This window comes from Anarrhichthys ocellatus, unplaced genomic scaffold, assembly GCF_004355925.1.
Source record: "Anarrhichthys ocellatus isolate YVR2014 unplaced genomic scaffold, GSC_Weel_1.0 scaffold453, whole genome shotgun sequence".
Classification (NCBI taxonomy): Eukaryota; Metazoa; Chordata; class Actinopteri; order Perciformes; family Anarhichadidae; genus Anarrhichthys; species Anarrhichthys ocellatus.
In genome coordinates this window covers 15498-32819 of record NW_022280427.1, presented here as the reverse complement: position 1 = coordinate 32819, position 17322 = coordinate 15498, and the positions used below count along the sequence as shown (strand labels likewise).

Below are 17322 nucleotides of genomic sequence, written 5' to 3'. Positions count from 1 at the left end.
ATAAAAGTGCGCAATACACTACTTTTGAATTCATTATTGAACTTTGCCGTAACAATGCGATTAATCGCATGGATTTTTTGCGATTAAATATTTTAATCGTTGCCCAGCACTAATATATATATGAACATAGAGTGTCTGTGTGTCTGCAGCACCGGACTTTGAATCTCCACTCCGCCGTGATCACCGGTCAGTCTTTTCCTTTTCATAGAGGCCTGGAACGATCTTCATACTGAAGTGGGTGCGTGAGGGGATTTCGTAGCATGGCTCAAGCACTTTAACCAGATTTGGAAATCCTTTTGTTTTCCACAACGGAGTGTCCCCCGTCGCTGACAGACCAGGATGGTGGCGCTTCATACGTGTGGACATGCCTGATGTATTGCCGTTGTCGTGTGTCTTTCTCTTTTAACGCCTACATACCGTAACAGTTTTGTCCACCACCCTTATCCGTCATTATAAGTTACAGGGAAGACAAAATGCTCCCAAACTTGCGGCTTAAATGACGCCGGTGGCTTCCTCTGCTCGCCGTGACTTTCACCGTTAAATGCTTCTAACCTGCTTCGTTCACGTGAACACACTACTGCTTTATATCTGTTCACTGACACTCTACATTGATATTCGGGGACTTGTTACTTGAAAAGGAACAGCAGCAGTAAAACTTTATTACACACTATGATGATTAAACTGTAAAAAAAAAAAGAAATACTCAATTGATCACAAGTCATCCGAACCGTGAGGGGTGATCCGAAACGGTTGATCCGAAACGATCACGGATCAATCCGTGATCGTTTCGGTTCGTTACACCATTCGTTACACCATTCGTAAATTTGTACAAACACACCACTTTATCTCTACAATGTTTCAGAAGGAGTGTTATTGGAGTATTAAAGGTCTATAGAAGATGCATAGCCCAAGTATAATAATATAACAATAAAATCACAACTGACTCAGTATACCAGAATCAAATCTAATTATTCATTCACACACACACACTCACTCACACACACACCGATGGCACTGCCTTCGGCAGCATTTTGGGGAATACTATCTTGCACAAGGACACTTAGGACAGGTGGACTGGAGGAGCCAGAAATCGAACTGTCGATCTTTTGGTTAATGGACAACCTACTCTACCGAGCTCATACCGTGAAAGCGCCAGAATCTTAAAACAATACTGGAATAAAACTTTTTGGTCATACCACCCAGCATTACACACGAGACAGTGGAACAAAGGGAAGCTAAGAATTACCATTGTAGACCATTTCTAGCTTCATAACCTCACGAGAAAGTTGTCCTTAAGCACTGAGGAACACAAAACACTATTTCCCAAGCATTGTCCTGTACTCAACCCAGCCCTGTACTCACCCCAGCCACAGCCTGAGCCAGCAGAGTCTTTCCACAGCCAGGAGGTCCATGAAGGAGGAAGCCCCTTGGAGGAACCATTCCCAGCTGCTGGTACACCTCTGGGTGACGCATGTGGATCAGCAGCCTACACACCTCCTGTAGCAATGTAAAATGATTGTAAGTGAAAACAATACAAATGCAGAATATAACATATGCTCAACCCTGCCAAATTACAGCCTCACTGTGTAGGATTCAAAAACTTTCAATTTTAGTGACCATGCAGTGCAGCCACCCCCATTTTACTGTAGAAGAAAATTTGGCACAGCATCAAACAAAGCAGCAAGGTCAAAGGTACTTACTGTTAACGTCTCTTCATTACCTCCTACATCTTCAAACTTCAGAGTGGGATACTGCAGCTCTAGTGACTTTGATTTTGCTGAGAAATCATGTATACAGAAAAAAATACGTTGAATGCAAAATAGTTGTCACAGCCATCACAGTAGACTGTGGTAATTAAAAATATCTGTAAACCAATTGATCAACTAATTGACTATCAATCAATTCAACAAACTAAATAAATACACCCTACACATGAAACTAAATAACAAATATATTCATAAATTATTAAAACAGTTGCAACCGTACAGGGAATTCTTCATAAACTCAACGCGGATTACACTGCTATGTGGTGTTCAATAGTAGGTAAAGAATCTATACTTTATAGTTAGACTGGCAAACTAGACATGGTGGTACCTTTCTTATTCAGGATTCGAGACTCTGTAGTTTCAGTGGATATCTTCATCTTTTTTTTTTGACTTTTTGTGAGATTTCTCAGGCTCCAGCATGGACACATCTGTCTGCTGGTGACAATAAAATATATGGCAGTAAGTGCATGAGTCAAACAATGTCAGCTGCCTACATCCCACTGGCAATAAACCTTGTTTGAGCCAAATTAACTTTACAATCCTGAATGACAAATACAGCAGATTAACCTCTCCATGTTAATCTCATCCGAATGGAATGTTTATGTTGAACGCTGGGTATTCAGATGAGCTGAGAAATGAAACCAGCTTTACATTACCCGCACTAGCAGGGGTCACTAATAGGCAGGCGGTCCGGACCCAGATGCTGTCCGGACCAATCCGGACCCGGACGTATAACTGATGGATAGTTGAGAATTATACATTTTGGCAGAGCGCTTCTATTTTAACCTGCACAGCTTTTCTAGCCTTTACGGCACTCGGTCAGTAGTCCAGGAAATACACCGACTAATTACATGCATTGTAAATCATCTCGTGATGCTACTCAGCCAATCGAATATCTGTATTCTGAAACATATCGTGAGCCGAGTGAGATTTACACACAGACAGGGGAGAGACGGGGCACGAGAGAGAGAGAGCAGTGGGAGAAGTAAGTCGGAGAAGCAATGCTCTAAAAAGAGAAAAGTGGACCGCAAAAACAGAGCTTTTAACAAAGAATGCATGGACTATTTGTTAATTCTTCCTGCTGGCGCTACAAAACCACTCTGTCTCATATGTTCAGATGTCGTGGCAATTATTGAAAGCGCCAATGTGAAACGCCACTACGAGACCAAACATGAATCTTTTGAGCAAACATACCCACTCCAGTCTGAACTGAGGGCAAGATGTTGAGATGTGTAATTTTAATTGAATACCCCTGATATACAGCTTGACTGCAAATTCACTGCTAATTAGAAAAAGCTGACGTGTAAGCATCATGAAATTCCAACATTGAATACATGTTTCCTGAACTAAATCTTACTCTCAATGCCAGTTTGTGGGTTTATGGTGAGAATATCAGGTCAAATGTACAGATTTCTGCTGTAACATTCCATACAACTGTTACAACTTAGAGGTCACCTTCTCTCAGCACTGATCTGTCAATCATTATCAACAAGCACTGCCCAGCAAAGAGCAGCAGGGCCTGACCAATATATCAGCATGGCTGGTATTATCGTGATATATTGGTATCAACAGATAAGCCTTAGAACTGATGGCATGACCACCAAAACAGTTATTACCTACTTAGTTAAAATGTCAGCATGTTAACTGTGTTGTTAAGTGCACAGTCATGCCCTCCAGTAAAACATACATTTGTTGCTGTATTAGTTGGCTCCTCTTCACACAGGTCGATAAGGATGTTGCTCTTCTCTGGTCCTCTGCCTCTATCAATAAACCAGCCTCCCGTGGAAACCAGCGTCCCCGAACTAGGAGGGAGGTTGGCTGTGCTGGCAGGACAGCTGGCAGCAGGCTGATCTCTCCTAGGTGAGCAGTTGCTGGAGTCAGGGTGACCCTTCCGGTAGAGAGATGCAAGAGAGCTGTTCATGTGGTTGGTGGGCTGTGAATGGCAAAAATCAGAAACAAGGAAAGGTTAGATGTCACTGTCAAAATGGACTGTGCCAGCTTTGCCAAATGGGAAATGTTAAACGTTCCAGAGGCATAAAGTTATCATATTAAAACTGGGCTTACTGATGTATTCAAAGCTATATCTTGTGCACGCGCCCTTCGAATGTGTGGAGCAGCCGTATTTGTGAGTCACCTGCATCAACACAGACGTTGAGAAATTAATTGAAACGAGGAAGCGCAGGCTAAAGCCAACAACTAATTACAAGTATCACAAAATGGTCAAATTGTCATACATTATGGCATTTTTGACTATTGATTGTAAAGAGGGCAAAATGATTGAACAAATTCAATAATAATCGTACATCTGGCAACGTTGGGATGTGCAGATAATATTAAGTCGCAGTCCAACATTTGAGAAATGTGCTGTTAGCCATCTTGCCCAGGGTCAGATGACAGGATGGATATCGATTTCATCTCTAAGCGTCCAGTACAGAGGGGATATGTTTAGCCTACCGTAGCACAAAACTAGAAAGAGAGGGAAATTGCGAGCCTAGCTCTATCAAAAGAGTTAATTTACATATTTCAAACCTGTCATAACTTATTAGTAAGCGAGACGTAAAGGTAATCCCCTATCTAATCCATCAATGTTATATAGCACGCAGACGTTGTGTGTGTGCGCTTGTACGCTCCCCCATCAGAAATTGACATTTTTATCTAGTTTTAAGCCACATCTTACGCTACACTTTTAGATCCTGGTTGTTTTAATCCATACGTTTTAAACTAGGCGTACCTTATTAGCTAACACGCACTAGGCCTTTTAAGTTGAACGTTCCCCAGACCAGACAGCCTGCTAAGGCTTGCTTTTAGCCTGGAGCTAGCTAACGCTAATGTTGGGGTCTGACTATGTGCTTGTGGTCCCCATGTGCCGCTGAACAAAGGAAAACACTTTGGCCTGCTTGTTCAGCCAACAGCCTGATCTGAGTTGAAGATAACAGCAAGCTCCAAGGAACGTTTAACATCTACGTGTAAAATCTTCACTCAAGCACAACGCTGGCCTCCCATTGGTCAAGGCCCGGGGAGGTCACCGTAAGATGTTTAGCTTGGTGTCTGTGCTTAGTTAGGTAATTGTGTGTTTATTATCTTGTTTGTGTTTTGCTTAAGATACTGGATTGTTATAACGTGTTGTGTATATGCTCGCGGTACTTCATACTATTACAACCGTGTTGAGATAGATCAGTCACCGCTAGCAAAGTCGGTAGCTGTTATTTTATCGGTTGAAAGATCAGAGCTGCGGCTAGCCGAAGCTAAATTCGCTAGTCGGGTCTCTGTGTGATAGAGTAACAATCTCCGTATTTCACCGCTGTGGTGAGGATCTGCTTTGTTTTGAAGGATTTCTTTTGTTGTGTTTGCTTTCTCTCTTCTTCTACTAACCCCCACACACACACATATAGTTACATGTATACTGGTTGAGCTAAGTACCTCAGACACGTGTAGATAACACGATGTCTATTGTCTCTTGCCATTTTGTGGTCTTGCGAGGTGTGGTCACGTATGACACTACCCCTCTATTTTGATAGTCCGATCTATCTTCAACGTGTAGTCCCACGTGACGTGCCATTGCTAGATTGCATCTGCCATTGTCTGAGCTGTTTTGTCGTGTGTTCCAACGATTCGATCGTATGTTTTGGACTGTTTTTGGACAACCTGCCTTCTCACTATACTTTGACCGGCCCTCCTTTCTGGATAGTGACGGAGTCCCGAACCAAACTGAGAAATACACTTGGCTGCGGTGTTTGTTCTCTGTCAAGCCTGGTCTTATCGTTGTTGAGGTATAATCCCGGATTTATTCTCCTTCAGTCCCGGTGTGGTTTTCCGATGTAGGCGAGGACCGCTGCCTCTTCAATAAGATAATTACTACCGCAACCAGTCTACTAGCGTGGTAGTCTAGTAGACTAGTCTTAGCTGCAATGCTGTAGATTCTCCTTTGGTATTCATCTGCTCCGGCGACCTGACTTAAGGTCGCACAACAAGATCTCCAACCTCGGCTAAATGACATCGGTCTCAGTGAGCATGGTGGGTCACTACTACTCCATAACTGAACTCCTCACACTCAAACTGCAGTCTTTAACCCCGGAATGCAACATCATCCTGAATTTAAGAGCCATGGGGCTTTTAAGATGACCTCGCTACGGTCATTTTGTTTTTAATTCTACATCGGAAAACTCCATCTTGTCTCTGTGTCGTCTCCCTACTTCCTCATTTCGTCATCACAACAACAAACCCCACGTGAACAATCTGCACACCCTCACAAGATCATCTCAACCCATCAGAATGCAAAACAGCCTAAAAAAAAAAAAAGCTTGCCCTGTTCAACACCCGATCCCTTAACAATAAAAGTCTCCTCATACATGAATTCATCACGGCAATATGCTTGATCTACTCTGCAATACAGAAACTTGGAACATGGGGAATTGCTATTATACACCATAAGGGGACGATCACACCAGATCATTTTTCTAACTAAAATAGTAACTATCCACACTGAGCTGGCCACTGCCAACTCCACCCCTTCTCTGTCCAATACTCCAACTTCTCTTATCAACCAGCACCTCTCCGACTTTGCCGCAATCACCCCCTCTGCCCTTCAGAAGCAAATCTCTGGCATGAAGACTCCCACCTGTGCCTTCCACTTATGTAAAAACTGTCTCCCAAGAATCAGCCCACTCATCAATCGCCACAATAAACTCCTCCCTCTCCACTGGTCAGTTCCCATCTTCACTCAAAGTGGCTGCTGTTACGTCCATCCATACACCTGGACCTGACCCTAACATCCCAAATAACCACTGACCTATATTAAATCTCCCCTTTCTCTAAAAAAAAAAAAATGCTTGAACGCACTGTTGAACGCACAATTGAAAACCCACTTGACCTTTATGAACTGTTTAAACCTGGTTTCAGAACACAACATAACACAGAAACTGCCCTCTTAAAAGTCATAAATGACCATCTCCTTACCTCAGACGACTGTCTGCTCAACATACTCATCCTATTTGACCTTACTGCAGCATTTGACACCATCAACCACTCAAACCTCCTCACCCGCCTGGAATCCTCTTTTAGTATCAAAGACACTGGCCTCTCATGGTTCAAAACCTACCTCTCAGACATACAACACTTCTTTTGTGTAAACGACTGCAAATCTGACCTGTGTCTGCAACAAATCTGAAGTCATCATCATGAGCCCATAAACCCCCCCAATAGCTCCCTCCATGTAGATGACTACACTGTCTCCCCTTCTTCCAAAATCCGCACCGTGGAGGAATTTTTGATGCTTTCATTTGAATCCCACAAAATTGCTCTTTACATATTACACTTTTTGAGTATGGACTGTGAAGTGTGAAGCATTGGATCACAAATGAACCAGTCCGTACAGGCATGCACACATGTTCTCTGAGCGACCCTGAAAAGATAAACATCGAACAAAAAGTTTGGAAATTAATGTTTGGTAGATTATTTCTCTGTTGTAACAATGCTTCTTGGCAATAAATTGTATACCGTTGGAAAGCCTGTTTATTTCCCTTTCAAACGGTGCCCCATTTGTAAGGAACATGCATTTGTGGGATGAGCAGCACAGCTGAGTATGTGGGTTGCGCCCATGAAAAATTTGCCAAATCTTCTCTGCCAATGCCAAACAGCTTATTCTGCTGTTGCTATTGACCATCAGGCCAGTTTGCCCTGGTGTCGGCAACACCTGCACTGGAACCTGAACATGTGGAGGAATGTTATGTTCAGCGATGAGTCCAGATTCTGCCTAAAGAAGTTGAATCGTAGGGTCAAAGTGTGGAGAAGAGGGGAGAACGCTATGCTGATTGCTCCACCTTTTGGTGGAGGCAGTGTGATGGTGTGGGGCAGCATCTCCATCACTGGAAAAACGAGGCTTGTCTTCATTGGAGGCAATCTCAATGCAGAGAGATATCGAGATGAGATTCTGCAACCAGTGGCAATCCCATTTCTCCAGTCTGGGACCGAACTCCATCCTCCAAGATGACAACGCTCGCCCCCACAGAGCGGGGTTTATCAGAGACTACCTCCAGAATGTGGGAGTGGAGAGGATGGAATGGCCTGCCAGCAGTCCTGACCTCAACCCAATTGAACACTTGTGGGATCAGCTTGGGCGTGCTGTTCGTGCCAGAGTGACCAACACAACCACATTGGCTGACTTGCGACAAATAAATAAACAGGCTTTCCAACGGTATAAGATTTATTGCCAAGAAGCATTGTTACAACAAAGAAATAATCTACCAAACAATGATTTCCGAACTTTTTGTTCGATGTTTATATGGCAATGTTAAAGCGACATGATAATTTATCCTCTCAGTACAGTTGTATTTCTTAAGGAAACTCAAGAAGGCACAATTCCTGTGCCAAATTGTCAACTTCTACAGAGAAGCAATAGAAAGCATCCTGACTGGAAACAGTACAAACATGCATGGGATATGCACGGCCCAGGTCAGGAGATCTCTACAGCAGATGATTAAAACCACACAGAACATCATTGGTACCCATCTACTGAGCATCACTAATATTGGTGAGAAGAGGAGCCTTACAGTGTTCTCCAGAACGTGGTCATCACTGTCAGAAGACTCTCCTAAGCTGCTGCCGTCATCACTGTGAACACACAGATTTGTAAGGCCTTAGTTGCACATTTAAAAAGAGAGTACATTAGAAGGAAAGACTGGTTAGAGCCCTGAGGTGAAAGACGGTCTTCAAAACCAGGCAGTAAGCAGGGAGTGTCCTTTACCCAGTGTCATTGTGGCTGTGCTTGGCTCTCTTAGCCAAGTGTTTGCTCTCCTGATCATTCAGCCCGGAGTCCTTCATGATTGCATCATACACTAGGAGAGAGGATTGAGAAAAAAAAAATCAGAACTCACAGATCCTATTCCAAGAGATTTTGATCATGAACACTGGAATACGGTATCAATCTACTTTTGCCTCTTTTACCTTTTTCTACTTGAATCCTGAAAGCTGTCTTGTTTCTCCTGCCATACTCCATTCTAAAGATGCAATATAAACCAAACACATCATCACTTTTATTTAGCATACATACACATACACTCAGTGTCCAGTTTAGTTAAGACAAATGCAGTCATATCCAACAGCCTGCAATAACCCCCACCGTTATGGAGGTGCAAATGTTCAGTTTTTGTCCGAACCCTTTGAGGTGTTGATTCAACTGTATGCTAATTTTTAGGGTTGTAGTTTATGCTGCTGTTGAACTTTATTGTAGTCTACTGACAGGTGTTTCACCTCACACATATCAATAAAGGTAGAGTAAGTGAATGTAAGTAAGTAAGAAAAAGTACTTCTATACATGCGATTATATACTTTGATAAACCAGTGCTCAACATTAACTTTTAAAAGTGGTTGCCATGTTGCCAATCAGGCATCAGCTTCTGGTTGGCAAAACTGAAACTAGGGTTGCCATTTTAAGTCATCTTATATTTAGATTAATTAAGATAAAATGCAGTTTTACATCAGCTCAGACTGTAATATTTATTACTGTAATAAAACTATTACAGTAATCAAACAAAACATCAGCTTGTCCATCATCTCTACTTTCAGCTGAATTCCATCTCACATACGTCTGAAGAGATTGGGGTGCACATTTTGCTGTTCCTATTTCATATATGTGTATACACCAGTGGTGGGCCGTCAGGGCCAGCTAAGCCTTCTCTGCTGGCCTAAACAGAATCACAAAGTTATAGCTATTTTATAATTTAATAATTTTTCACAAATACACTACATGCATTATAATTTTTTTTCCCCATTAGCTTATTTTCTCATTGCACAGCTCCTGTCTTCTGCTGTTGCTGCTCTGCTTCCAGCCTGCAGCGCTGCTTCCAGCAAACCTTGTTTTAAAGTCTTCAACCAATCAGATCTTTAGTTTGACATGTTGGGCGTATTCTTTGACGTGCCAGTGGCACCGAGGTAGCCTGCTAAGTACGTCTGCATTAACGTGCGCCGTGATTGGTCAGTGGGCGATCGCGTGATTAATGTGAAATTTAAGGAAGCTAGCAGAAGTTAGTTGGAGTAGTAAGAGTTCAAATTGAAAGATATGGAAGAAATTATGAATTTTTTAGGGTTTTGCTTGGTGTAGTTTATCTAAACGTCGAACAAGTGATGGCATCTCCATCACTGGAAAAACAAGGCTTGTCTTCATTGGAGGCAATCTCAATGCAGAGAGATATCAAGATGAGATTCTGCAACCAGTGGCAATCCCATTTCTCCACAGTCTGGGACCGAACTCCATCCTCTAAGATGACAACGCTCGCCCCCAAAGAGCAGTTTATCAGAGACTACCTCCAGAATTTGGGAGTAGAGAGGATGGAATGGCCTGCCAACAGTCCTGACCTCAACCCAAGTGAACACTTGTGGGACCAGCTGTTCGTGCCAGAGTGACCAACACAACCACGTTGGCTGACTTGCGACAAATCCTGCTTGAGGAGTGGAATGCCATCCCGCAGCAGTGTGTGAGCAGGCTGGTGACCAGCATGAGGAGGAGGTGCCAGGCTGTTGTGGCTGTGTTTGGTTCTTCCACACGCTACTGAGGCTCCTGTTTAAATGAATAAATTGTAAAATTGCCAATATGTCTTGTTTCTTCCTTGTAACTGATAGACTTCAATCATCCAATCCACCAAACAAGAGTCAATAGCAACAGCAGAATAAGCTGTTTGGCATTGGCAGAGAAGATTTGGCAAATTTTTCATGGGCACAACCCACATACTCAGCTGTGCTGCTCATCCTACAAATGCATGTTCCTTACAATTGGGGCACCGTTTGAAAGGTAAATAAACAGGCAAGCATTGTTACAACAGAGAAATAATCTACCAAACACTAATTTCCGAACTTTTTGTTCGATGTTTATTTGTATGAACGGTGTTCCTGGCTGACAACTCGCACATTTTATAGCTGGGAATGAGTTTCATTTTAACTGAGCATCTTGGTGTTTGGAGCTACGCTAAGCTAACCTGAGGACACCATAGCACGGCAGGACACTACGGTGCTTTTGAAAACTTTTGGAGAAACCCGAGTGGATCTACAGATCAACAAACACATTCGCAGGGAAACGGAGTTCCACAACCGCGGTCCACCCGCTGCCGGCCCCGCTGCGAACCGGCCACCGTAAACTGCCGAAATACAACTGGGGAGGCTCGAATGTCACTGGCGTCCATGAATCGAGAAGGACTTCTTACTGGAACTGAAACGATGTACCGTGGGATTAAACTCTTTGTCAACAAAGAAAGGACGATGGAGTTTGTCTTTGAGTGAACAGCATTTGGTAAGTGACAAACTGTTTGTTTTTTTACATCTGCAGTAATGTTACTACTGTTCATTTGTCTATCGTGTCGTTTTATGAATAATATTTGAATGGCTCGTGCTCTTGTGTGGTGGAATGCATGGATCCGCTGCAGGTTTGCTGGATTGATGCGTCATGCTTTGTTGTCATATGAATATATGTGACTGGTTCTTATGACTTTGTTGTTGTCATTGTGTTAATTACATTGATTTGACTATGCATTGTGCATTAATGACGCAGCGTTCCATGATGCACGGATTCATGTATCTGCACCGTAGCTGTTCAACTGTAGTAGGACAGCACAGAAGGCCCAGGTATAAAATGTACGGCCGGCCACCGGTATACACACGCATATTTTTTTACATGTTAAAAGTGGTTGCCACTGATGGCAACCAAAGGTAAAGACTCGGTTGCAAATTTCTCAAAATGCTTGCCAATGGCAACCTGGCAACCCTTCTTCTTTTTCGTGTTTATGACTGGAGCATATGACAGAACACATTCATCAACATTAGAAAAGGAAGTGTGGAGATCTGATTAAGAGCAATGGACTTTGAGACGATCAGCACCAATGGCCAACCACCCAGCAAGACCTGCCGGACAAAATGACACCGAAAGCAACTGCTCAAGGGAGAAGAGCCGAGATGGAAGCTAAGCTAACCCAGCTAGAACCCAAGGCTACTCCACTACCCAGCCTACTCCTGGCTGTCTGATGTACGAAAATAAGGTAGAGGAAATAAGACTTGAGGCAAACCCACCAACAGGTTGTCGGTGATTAAACGCAGGACAAAAAATGGACTACAGGAAGGCACTACTGTTTTGTTTGTTTGTCTTGTGTTTCTTGTTATGCATTCCTGTGTTGCATAATGACAATACATGATCCTTGAATCCTTAAATGATGCACTTGCCTGTACAGTTTTTGAAGTTCCATGGCCATAGCTGAAAGGTCCACATATTCCCTGGTGCAGGTCGTCATATACTGAAACCAGAATTCAACATCAAACAGGGTCCAGGTTTAACTACAACATCATCAGATATTTAGACCCAATCTCTGATTGGATTTAACAAGAAAAATAACACTGATAAAGCATTATGCACTTCATGCAAGAACAAGAGGGATATTAGATTTACATGACATCACTGCTTTTGTCTCCCTCATATCCTCTGATGGCTGGCAGTTACCATACCGTCCCATGAAGACATTTATCCTCGTCACCTGTTTATTTACTCTTTGACGTAAATACTATATACATTTATTCTATTATTGCTATTATTACTTTGCTTGGTGAATGAGTATTGAAAAGGTAAGATTGTCAAATGGCATAATTTGTATGTCTTGATTCAGCATTATTTTCTTATCTTGTGTATGATGTGCTATAAAAATGGATGATTTGGTGTGTAAATGGACTATTATTTATACAGGGCCTTTTTAGTCTTCCGACCACTCTTCACCAATTCACACACATTCACTCACAGCTGGATCAGTCGGCTTTAACAGATGGAGTTTGTATCTGCACACATGATCAGTGTACTTTTACTAATAAAGACACAGTAATCATCACTGTCAGAGTGTGTTCTTTTTTGTAGCCCGTTACCTGTTAACAAACTGCATTTAGTATACCGCTCTGTTTATAAGTGCAGGATCGATTTTTACCGGCAGAATGAGTTTGTGTTATTTATTCATTAATTGCATCTGTATGTTTTGAAATATGACGTCATTATTAAATAACCCAGAATATGATTATGGTTTCTCTTGAATACTGGAATAAATTTATTAGGCTCAATGTTTTAGGGGAAATTGACATAACTCATCAAACCCGACACTCAGGAACGATCAGCCTCACGTGACTGAATGGAAATGATGATAAATGATGTAAAAAGTTTTTCGTCTCTCCAGCTCTCTCTAACTTTAATTGTATCCATAATAAAAGTTAAGGAAATATTAGATCAAGAAAAGACAAATCTTTCTAATAAATGAAGAAAGTTGTTTGTGGCGCTTTTGTTGTTCAGACCTACAACAAACTATTTAAACCAGATGGCGAATCAGAAAACAAACCAAATATAAAGCTTGAGTTTAATCTGTGATCTGTCTTCACTCGGGTATTAAACTCCAGTGATGTTGAGAACAATCAGATCAGTCCGATCAGCTACAGCGTCCAATCACATAACTTATGAAAAGTGAAACACTTTCTGGATGCCTGTTCTCGTGCATCCTCACTCAGGGCTCCTCAGAGATCCCTCCACGCTCCTCAGAGCAGAAATGATAGCTTTGGGACGGCCGCCAATATGGCGGCGTAGAACAACTTACGGTTCAAGTGAGGAAATGACAAATAAGAGACTTGGGATGTATCCATATACTGATGGCAGGGCTAGCATGCAAGGTGCCACCTGCCCATCAGGATTTAAACTAAGGCTACGAATAGTAAACGCCCGCTCCCAACTGAGCCATGGCCGTGTGAGTGTGTAAGATATGATGCAGTACAGTGAAAGGGAAAGAGCTTATCTGTTTATACTGAACTGTGAAATGACACAATCTTTTTGGCTTATTTGTGAAATCAATACATCTGAACTCATTACATACATCCGAAGAAGAATGAGAACAAGGATTTGTACCTGCTCCACTCTCGGTCTGAGCCGACTGTCCAGACAGCCACCACTTCTGTTCTTCATTCCTGTGCTTATTTGATCCTGCAGCAGGATAGACCAAAATCAGAAATATAGCACAGCATGTATTCTACACTCTTTTTCGGGAGCAATGACATCGGCAATACAAAACAACCAATCAGGAAAGGCGAAGGGTTTTATTGGCATAACCAACTCACTGACCAAATATTCTTAACTCAGGGTACACTTACCAGCTGTTTTTCAAAGTCTTCGACAGAATCTCATTGTGAGCGTGTAAAAAAGTAAGTCAATGAATCTCTGTGGTCAATGAGCTGTTTGTTACACATCTAAGTGATGTTACAGTGCATTCACACGTGATAGATTCAAAGAGGCTGGCTGTATCTTGCTTCTGACTCACACGGAAAACTTCACAGACCCCATACTTATAGAGACAACAAACTGTGTCTTTGTATAGGAAGAGGTAAAGTCAGGATTCCAGGAAACATCTTGGAGAGATTGATAGACTACAGAACTTTCCCATGTAGAATCCTGAATATTTGAGCAGGTCCTAAATTCTGTCAAAGGTAAATATTACCTGCAGTCACCACGTTCTATTCTCCTTGACCAAACTTCAATAAATATTTCAGCTGACTCTCCTTTTTATCACAAGTCAACCACTTCACAGTTATTCATCACATACACCACTTACATTCTTCTTATTCCAACAGTCAATATGAACAGCTCGCAGAAGATTTCCACTCGCAGCAGGGACAAATGTACACAAATTAATATTAAGCAGGGATAAAGATTATTCATCAATACCCAATTGAATGATTTAACAATAAACATATATTGGTATTAATAGATAAGTCATATAGCCTATACAAATTTAAAAAATACTGCAGCAAGTTCTCACATCTAAGTAGCTTGTTCCCGCTAATATGGGGGACTTTAACGGGAAAATTTCTTTTGATCATTTATCATTAGGTATACTGTCATCATTTCTTAAATATAGCTTTAACGTTCACCAAACATTCTTTTAAGAAATAACGAACGGAAAATAGGAGGCACAAAACATAAAACACCAGTGGCACATTCACCCGCTATAATGTGGAAGCAGACTGGATTCAAACCACAGACGCATTCTCAGTCAAACAAAACAAGGTTATTTACCTCAACAAAAACACCACCACGTTGGCAAGCGTAACCAATTATTTTGTTGTGATGGTAACTCGGTTTAACATCTAGCACATGGACGTATTATGGAACCATGGTTTGTCAGCGTGACGATCCCGGAAACGAACATTGTTCTTCTTCGTCTGCTTCCCCCTCTTCTTTTTTAGTTTAATGACAGTGCAACCATTGCTTACAGTGCATACCACCACCTACTGTACCGGAGGATGTAGTATAAGGTATTATTGTCACTGGATGACTTTTGCAGGTTTGCAGCCACGATAAGTCAATCAGTCAGCCAGCAATAAAGTTATAATTCAGGGTAAATCAGCTCTTTTTACAGTCAGACTCATCACAAGTCTTAACACTATAGCCGGAAACATTCACCCAAATAGTTTAAAAAGCCTTAATTAAATCAATAAATTGATGATATAATGAATCGTTATATACAAACAATTCAGTGTTTGTGCCCATTGTAGTTTATTCACGTTCAATTGTGGGAAAGTGGCAGAAATATGACTTTATGACAGTTATATATTATGTACATTATTTAGAATATTTGTTTATTTCTTTGAATTAGCTCTCCATAAATCTATGGTTGGAGCACACAACGTTTGAAAAAGCGCAACGTTTACGAGCTGTCTCTGTTTATGATTCTCTATTTCCTTTACTTCATTTTCATTATTAAAGTTTGATAATGGAACAAGCTGATGTTTTGGTGCGCTGAATTGCATTTGCACGTGTTCATTCAATGCAAAAATACCACAGACAAAGCGTTAACTGCGTTTAGGCAGCATTGGCTATCGAACAACACATAGCAGAATACACATTAACACAAGTAGACCAATGAGATTAGCTAATGCCCCTAAACTGACATTGTTCATTATACAACAGCAACAATGGCAAATTAATTATACTTCGTGCACAGACCCTCAATCTCGTTTTTACCCAATTTCTTTATTAGTATATATTTTCTAATTTATTTGTATCAAACACAAAATAAGCTAATCTATTTTAATTGTAGCTTACAGTTTCATTGTGATGTAAAAAGCTTTATTTATTCTTGTTATTTAGTTTTTTTAAGTTATTGTATTTGTAAACTCAGATTTACTTTAAATTGTGAATAAATACCTGTTTAAGAAAAACGTTTATACTATTTGCACATACGCCATGAGAGAAAAGCTGCTCTCACTTTCACTTCCTCGTAAGGTTATTTTAGGGTAATTACTTCCTCCTTTTATGTTCTAGGCCTGGTCTGACGGTGTAGCAGTCATGAAGGACGATCACAGAACAGAAGAACAGGCGGAGGTTTCCCGGCAGGAGGTTTATGAAGATTATGTGAACCATTACCTTCAGCCATGTCCAGAGGTTCGGCCGTGCTGCGATCCCTCGTTGCTGAAGAAGGCGGCTCAGTATCTGCTGAGGGAGCCAGAGCCCAGAGAGACTTTCACCGTGTTCCCATTCTACCAGGCTGTAAGGCAGGATTGTATATCACAGAGCACATACGGAAGGAAATATCTGAACGCTTTTATTAAAGCCACCGAACTGCTGGAAACTATCTGCGTCAATCTATTCGTTCAACCCTGGAAGAAAGAGATCAAGACACTTAAGGTGGCTTTCTTCTTTTTCTTTCTTTCGTTTGTTTTTCTTCAGCCACTGCCTTTCAGGTAACTTGAATTACCCCGTGTGTAGGGGTAATTCAAAGTGAATTGAGGAATACTCAACATGTAAGCATTGTATCGGATTAAATTATGAAGTTACTTAATTTTGACACATTTTCAGTGTGTACAGAAACTGAATACAAACTCAAACCTGCCTTAAATTAGTGCTTCGTATTGAATTGGGACACAGCTAGTGTCTCCATGGCATGAGTTGTAGACCAGAGAGCATTGACGATTATGAAATTATTTTTTAACTATAAAATGTCACACTCTCTACATATCTTGGTCACAAATCTTTAATGACCACATTTTAACGATCCTTAATAAACTACTGTTTCTTTATTTAATAATAAATAGATAAATAATATAAATGTATTTATTTTTCTCTCTGTCTCTTTCAGACGTTTACTGGTCCATTTATTTACTGTCTCCTGCCAGTTCTCAGCAGTTCTACCATTCAGTCAGTCCTGGGCTCTATTGGCTACCTGCCCCGTACTGATACTCCACAAAGGTAGGGAACAAAGAAAATAAGAACCAGAACAAGAGTGACAATAAATGGTTTAGACATCAAGCAATACGATGGCTAGGGTGTCTCCCTGCCAGGAGAAACATACACCATGCACACATCCACTTGTAAACAGTGAATTAGGCCTGCACTTTAGCCAGGTGAGTTAGACTTAAGATGTCTTGGCAAAGCATGTCAAGCACCTAAGATATAATATGTCAAATGTACAAGTGTTCATATGTTCTCTTTTAAATTTTTGTGAGAAAATCAATTCAATTCAATTGAAATGGTCTTGATTGGCATGGGAAACATATGTTT

At 41.3% G+C, this 17322-nt stretch overlaps 2 protein-coding genes across 7 annotated transcripts in view; one reads left to right on the top strand and one right to left on the bottom strand.

The window, feature by feature from the left end:
* Positions 1-676: 676 nt before the first annotated feature.
* Positions 677-16410, bottom strand: LOC116401447 (nuclear valosin-containing protein-like). 6 transcript variants are annotated; one of them, XM_031879847.1, is made up of 10 exons: positions 13917-16394; positions 13675-13749; positions 11970-12040; positions 8709-8761; positions 8509-8599; positions 8315-8375; positions 3454-3699; positions 2095-2201; positions 1701-1777; positions 677-1497 (listed from the first exon to the last, which is right to left on the bottom strand). In XM_031879847.1, exons 2-8 carry the CDS (start codon positions 13729-13731, stop codon positions 2127-2129), a joined length of 654 nt encoding a protein of 217 aa, XP_031735707.1. In that variant the 5' UTR covers positions 13732-13749; positions 13917-16394; the 3' UTR covers positions 677-1497; positions 1701-1777; positions 2095-2126. The 6 variants fall into 6 exon arrangements, with proteins under 6 accessions (XP_031735707.1, XP_031735708.1, XP_031735710.1 ...); XM_031879848.1 differs by having other exon boundaries at positions 14375-16394; XM_031879850.1 differs by having other exon boundaries at positions 16189-16394.
* The window catches only part of LOC116401446 (uncharacterized), a 16753-nt gene continuing 15491 nt past the window's right edge, over positions 16061-17322 (top strand). Inside the window, exons 1-2 of the mRNA XM_031879845.1 lie at positions 16061-16449; positions 16901-17010. Of these exons, the coding sequence (XP_031735705.1) occupies positions 16111-16449; positions 16901-17010 (449 nt within the window). The 5' untranslated portion in view covers positions 16061-16110. The remainder of the gene's footprint in view (positions 16450-16900; positions 17011-17322) is intronic.

Bases quoted from the DNA above. Each gene is read 5' to 3' on its own strand.
- LOC116401447 (XM_031879847.1), bottom strand. From the start codon at position 13,731: ATGAAGAACAGAAGTGGTGGCTGTCTGGACAGTCGGCTCAGACCGAGA. The intron at 3,700-8,314 runs GTAAGGCTCCTC...TGCCATTCACAG, and splicing joins ACCACGTTCTGGAGAACACT to CCCACCAACCACATGAACAG. The intron at 2,202-3,453 runs GTATGTTTTACT...TATTGTCACCAG, and splicing joins CAACTAATACAGCAACAAAT to CAGACAGATGTGTCCATGCT.